The 6496-nt window shown below is 35.5% G+C and overlaps 1 protein-coding gene across 1 annotated transcript; it reads left to right on the top strand.

Annotated features, from left to right (window-relative positions):
* The first annotated feature begins 3859 nt into the window (after positions 1-3859).
* LOC118994729 (olfactory receptor 4F6-like) lies at positions 3860-4807 on the top strand. Its single transcript, XM_037057382.1, has one exon. The coding sequence runs from the start codon at positions 3869-3871 to the stop codon at positions 4805-4807; it is 939 nt and encodes a 312-aa protein (XP_036913277.1). The 5' UTR covers positions 3860-3868.
* Positions 4808-6496: the final 1689 nt, after the last annotated feature.

Here is a 6496-nt window from a genome sequence, read left to right as displayed (position 1 = left end):
ATCATAAAGTCACTAGTGTTTCCAAAAAGAAGGCAGAACAACCAAGTGAGCTGTCTTTTTCTCCAAACAAGCTCTCTCAGGTCATCAGCATTTCTTCAACAATAATATATATTAATTCCAGGTGTTTGTAACACAAAGAGGGGGCAAGGACTTTCTTCACTTAAGCAAATACTCATTATATATATATATATATTTTCAGTTAAATTCAATTTTGGTTTGGGGTAGATTGTTTTTATGCTCCTATAGGAAACAGGCTTCAGAGGTCTTTTAACTGTTATGCATTTTTAAACTCATTTCTGGTTGCCATTTAATTTTATTATTCTTGATTATATTTTTAAATGGTCTTTTTATTTTTTAAAATCTATTTTTATAATCTCATTTATACTGTCCCAATATTCTGAGATTCAATATTTATTTGGTTTAGAATATTTATTATTTTTATTCTCCTAAATTCTGAGTTTATTTTTTTTGCATTTTTAACTAGATTGCCTCTGAGTGCAGGTTTGACCATAGTACACAAAAATTTTATAACCTGAGGTTTTATTATTTTGTAAATTGCTTATACCAATCAAATAAAATATGTTACTAATCAATTTTTTCTTTTAAAAAAACTTTATTTATTGAACTAATTGGGGTAACAAAAATTATATAGTTTTCAGGGCTACAATTCTATAATACATCATCTGTATGTTATATTGTGTATTCACCATCCCAAGTTATCTCCTTCCATCATCATTTATCCCACCTTTACCCTTTCTTACCTCCTCCTACCTGCCTTTCTCTCTGGTAATACCATACTATTGTCTGTGTCTATGAGGGGTTTTTTGCTGAATCACTTCACCTCTTTTACCCAGCCCCACAACACCCCTCCCCTCTGACAGCTGTCAGTTTGTTCTTTTTATTTATGAGTCTGTTTCTAGTTTGTTCGTTAGACTCCACCTATAAGTGGTATCATATGGTACTTGTCTTTCTCTGACTGGCTTATTTTTCCTCTGCAGGTCTGTCTGTGCTATTGTGAAAGGTAAAATTTCTTTCTTTTTTATGGCTGAGTAGTACTTATTGTATAAATGTACCACAGCTTTTTTATCAACTCATCTACTGATGGACACTTAGGTGCTGCCAAATCTTGGATATTATAGATAATGTTTCCATGAAGATGGGGGTACATGTATTCTTTTTTCCCTTTTTAAATTTTTGTTCAGTTACAGTTGTCCCCATTTTTCCTCCATAATTCTCCCCTAGCCTACCCACTCTCCACCTGCCACATTATTGTTTCAGGTTTCCTTGGATATATTCCCAGAAGTGGAATCACTGGGTCATAAGATAGCTCCATTTTGTATTTTTTTCAGGTAACTCCATACTGTTTTCCACAGTGGCTGTACCAATCTTCATTTTGACCTACAGTGCATGAGGGTTCCCTTTTCTCCACATCCCCACCAACACTTGTTGTTTGTTGATTTATTTATAATAGCCATTTTGATAGATGTGGTGTGATATCTCATTGTGGTTTTAATTTGCATTTCTCTGATGATTAGTGGCATCGATCATCTTTTTATATATGTATATGCCATCTGCATGTCCTTTTTCGAGAAATGTCTATTTGGGTCCTTTGCCCATTTTTAAAATTACATTGTTTGGGGGTTTTTGGTGTTTAGTTTTATAAGTTCTCTATAAATTTTTAATATTAACCCCTAATCAGATGTATCATTTGCAAGTATATTGTTTCACTCAGTAAGTTGTCTTTTCATTTTGTTGTTGATTTCCTTTGCTGTGTGAAAGCTTTTTAATGTAGTTCTATTTGTTTGGGGTTTTTTTTGTTTGTTTGTTTGTTTTCCTTGCCCAAAGAGGTATATCAGAAAAAATATTGCTATAAGAAATGTCAGAGATTTTACTGCTTCTGTTATTTTCTAGGATTTGGGAGGCTTCATATCTTACAAATATCTTCAATACATTTTGAGTTTACTCTTGCATATGGTGCATTTGCATGTATCTGTTCAATTTTCTCAACATCATTTGTTGAAGAAACTATCTTTTCTTCATTGTATGTCCTTGCCTCCTCCAGATCTCTGCCCAGTATTAGTTGACCATAAAGGCAATAAAGTGTTTATTTCTGAGCTCTCTATTCTGTTCCATCAATCTATACATCTGTTTTTATGTCAGTACCATGTTTGTTTATTTACTTATTTATTTACTTACTTATTTATTTTAGAGAGAGGGGCAAGCAGGGAGAAAGAGAGGGAGAGAAACATCAATGTGAGAGACAAACATTGATGGTTTGCCTCTTGGATGCACCCTGACCTGGAATCAAACCAGAGGCCTTTTGTTTCACAGGACTACACTCAACCAATTGAACCACAGTGATCAGGGCCACTATTACTGTGTCCTTCTAGTATGGTTTGATATCAAGTAACATGATTCCTCTAACTTTGTTCAGCTTTCTCAAGGTTGCTGTGGCTATTCAGAGTCTTTTGTGGTTCGTATAAATTTTTGGAATGTTGGTCCTAGTTTTGTGAAATACACCACTGGTATTTTGGTAGGAATTGCACTGAATCTATAGAATGCTTTGGGTGGTATGGACATTTTAATTATGTTAATTCTTCCAATCCATGAACACTGTATGTGCTTCCACTTATTTGTGTCTTCTTCAATTTCTCTCTTCAGTGTCTTATAATTTTCTGAGTACATGTTTTTTAAATCATTGGTTAAATTCCTAGGTATTTTTGGACAATTGTAAATGGAATTGTTTTCATAGTTTCTCTTTCTGATAGTTCATTATTGGTATGTAAAAATGCAACTGATTACTGGATATTTCTTTTGTATTCTGCTACTTTCCTGAATTAATTTATCATTTCTAGTAGTTTTTATTTTTGGTGGCACTAATAGATCTCCCATGAGATGGAGGCATCAGTCAGGCTTATAGGAAAGTGGGGTGAATGACCCTCTGCCCCAAAACCACACAACTCAGTTACTGATATCCTTTGAGCCTGCCCAGACATCTACAACCTGGCCCAGATTGCTAACTCCTCAGCAGGGTACAAACTCCCCAGGGTGGCGCAACTTAGAGTCCATCTCCCAGTTGCAATAGGTGGGGCTATTGCATTCCCCAAGACTGACGCCACATAGAGGAGAGTGCTCCACCCAAGAAAGATGTCATCTGCAGTATAAAACAGAGACTAGGCACAGAGATCTTGGTGGCTTTCCCTTCAGCTCTCACCTTACAGCTGTAAGTCCTAGTCTCTCCTCACTCAATTCTAGTCTTCTCCATCCTCTCTGCTGGAGCCCAGAGTAAGGAGCTACAAACAAGATTTTGTGCACTGGCCCTTTAAGAGAGTGTTTGTGACTCTAGTAGACTCTTGTCTCACCATGGGGGACAGAATCCCCACTGATTTTCAGTCAGATATGTGGACACTTCCTCCAGGTTCTGATGCTCTGGGTGGGGAGCCCTGCTTGTGGTTGAGACCCCATGCTTCTCAGAGGGACATTTTGCAGCTGAGATATTTATCCAGAATTTCAGCAGCTGCCCATGGGAGCTGTTGGTGTAGGACCACCCCTTTTCATATCTCCACCCTTTCTACAAGTCTTAATGTGGCTACTTTCTGTAATCTTTGTTTATAAGACTTATCTTTAGCTAGTCTTCAGTTGGTTATTCAGGTTGATTGCTCTATATTTTAGTTGATATTCCAGTTTGGTTCTGGGAGGAGATGAGTGTGACATGCTTTGCCTCTTGGTTCCCCTGCCATCTTGGCTCCCCTTACCAACCAATTTTAAATAATCAACATTTAACACATTATTTTCTGTATCTAAAAGTTGATTCCCTTTTTTTCTGTTCTTTTAGGTCACTTCAGAGTCTTCCCTTCTTTATGATTCGATGGACCAAGTAAACGGCTCTGTGGTAACTGAATTTGTGTTACTGGGACTGGCACAATCCTTGGGAATGCAGTTTTTTCTTTTTCTTTTCTTTACTTTATTCTATGTGGGAATTATCCTGGGAAACCTCTTCATTGTGTTCACAGTGATTTTTGATTCTCATTTACACTCCCCCATGTATATTCTGCTGGCCAACCTATCACTCATTGACCTGGGTCTCTCATCTACCACAGTTCCTAGGATGATATCTGACCTTTTCAGTGATTGTAGAACTATTTCTTTCCACAGTTGCATGATACAAATGTTCTTTATTCATGTCATGGGAGGAGTGGAGATGGCGCTGCTCATAGCCATGGCATATGACAGGTACACTGCAATCTGCAAACCTCTCCATTATCTAACTATTATGAGTCCCAAAATGTGCATGCTTTTGATAGTGGCTGCTTGGATCATTGGGGTGATTCATGCTGTGTCTCAGTTTGTTTTCGTCATAAATTTACCTTTCTGTGGTCCTAATTATGTGGGGAGCTTTTATTGTGATTTTCCTAGGATTATTAAACTTGCATGCATGGCCACTTATAAACTAGAATTTGTGGTCACTGCCAACAGTGGCTTCATATCTATGGGAACCTTTTTTTTCTTAATTATGTCATACATCTTTATTCTGGTCACTGTCAGAAAACATTCTTCAAAGGATTTGTCCAGAGCATTCTTTACTTTGTCAGCTCACATCACGGTAGTGGTTTTGTTTTTCACTCCATGTATGTTTCTCTATGTGTGGCCTTTCCCTACCAAGTCATTGGATACCTTTTTTTCCATTGTGGACTTTGTGGTCACTCCTGTCTTAAATCCTGCCATTTATACCTTAAGGAACAGAGATATGAAAGTGGCAATGAGAAGATTGACTGGACAAGTTGTAAGTTCTAGAGAGATGACGTGACAGATTTCATTGATAATAGCATAAGATTAATGTCATGAACCAAAAGGATCTTCATGACCACCATAAATACATGGGATATGTACAATTTCATTACCTCCTTTGAAAAACTTAGAAGTCTACGGAAAAAGAGGTATTGAATCAAAGGATTTTATTTTCAGATGAAAATGAGTTATAGGAATTTTATTAGTTATAAAAATAGTGTTATATATTTCAATCTAACCTATAAGCCTAAATTACAGTTACTATCAATGACTGTATTCAGTTTTCAATGTGTATATAAATATATACATGTACATACATATGATTTCCCTTTATCACTATGTTTATAGTGATAAAAAGCAACATTGGAAATCAATTAATATTTCTTATGGAAATTGTGTGGATCCAATGGATAATATATAAGTTTATATAAATGAGCAGACATTAAAATCAAGGAAGAAATAATTTTCATCTTAACTGTTCTTTAAGTAGGATAAATAGGAAGGCAATATTATATCATAACTCTTAAGAACTTTTTCAGTCTCTGTTATCAATGTGTTTTGGAAAATGTTATTTTACAAACAGTATCTTGTATTTTGCATTATGTAAAATGTGCCTGTGTTATGTTTTTCCCAACAGCAAATTTTTGTTGCCTTTACAGTCTTCTTTAAATCATCTTTTGGTCACTCTTTTTTATTAAATCATTTTTAGTGTAATTCTATTACAGTTGTTCCAGTTTTTCCCCCTTGTCCCTCCTCTGTCCAGCCCACTCTCTGCTCCATAGTCAATCCCCACACTGTTGTCCATGTCGGTGAGTCATTCATATCTGTGTTTTATCCAGTTCCTTCCCCTTATGCCCACTATTATTCCCCTTCTCCCCCTTTCTGGTCACTTTCAGTTTGTTCCATGTTTCCATGCCCGTGGTTGTATTTTGGTCATTAGTATATTTTGTTCATTAGATTCCTCTTATAGATGAGATCATATGGTGTTTGTATTTCACTGACTGGCTTGATTCACTCAAAAAGTGTCTATAATTCTAAACATATTTGAAGGAACTTATTACCTAAAGGAAAGTACTCACACAGATCTCAGCTTATCTATTACACCTGTTCTTAAACTAGGGTGCTTAGGACAAAGAAAACAACTGACATTTTTCAGGTAAAACCTGGAAAGTCTAGTCATCAAAGAGCACAACTGAGAGATCACTTGGATGTATTTCTATGAGTAGCTGAAGAAGCATTAATTGTGATAACTCAGTTCAGTTTCAACTTATGCATAGTAATTAAAGATGCCCAATAAAAAGATAAATGATAAGAACTGAGACTTTATTATTGATAAAGGTATTTTTCCAAAATTGGTCATCAATGTTATAAGCTATTCTCCTTTTATTAAATCTAAAGCATAATTATTATGTATTGTTAACTCATCTGGATATTAATCTTACTTTTTAAAAAATCTTTTTACTATGATTCTTTTTTAAAAATCACCATTAGCCTCAATGAGGTAATAAAATAGCTAAGTGAGCCAAGAAGTTGTGACAATAGCCCTTAACTCAATGATTATTTTCAGAATTCTTTTTTTGCAACTATGAGAGTTAGTCTCAGTACTCAAATTTCAGGTTGGCTATTTCGAGATATCTTCACTTGCCTCTGATCACTTTTATATAAATGGCTCTTAATTTACCAAGTGGCTTACTAAGGAGGAAAGTTT

The sequence above is a fragment of the Sturnira hondurensis genome, unplaced genomic scaffold (assembly GCF_014824575.4).
Source record: "Sturnira hondurensis isolate 20B ecotype Veracruz unplaced genomic scaffold, ASM1482457v3 Scaffold0000925, whole genome shotgun sequence".
Classification (NCBI taxonomy): domain Eukaryota; kingdom Metazoa; phylum Chordata; class Mammalia; order Chiroptera; family Phyllostomidae; genus Sturnira; species Sturnira hondurensis.
Note: the sequence above shows the minus strand (reverse complement) of the source record. Positions and strands in the feature narration are given on the sequence as shown.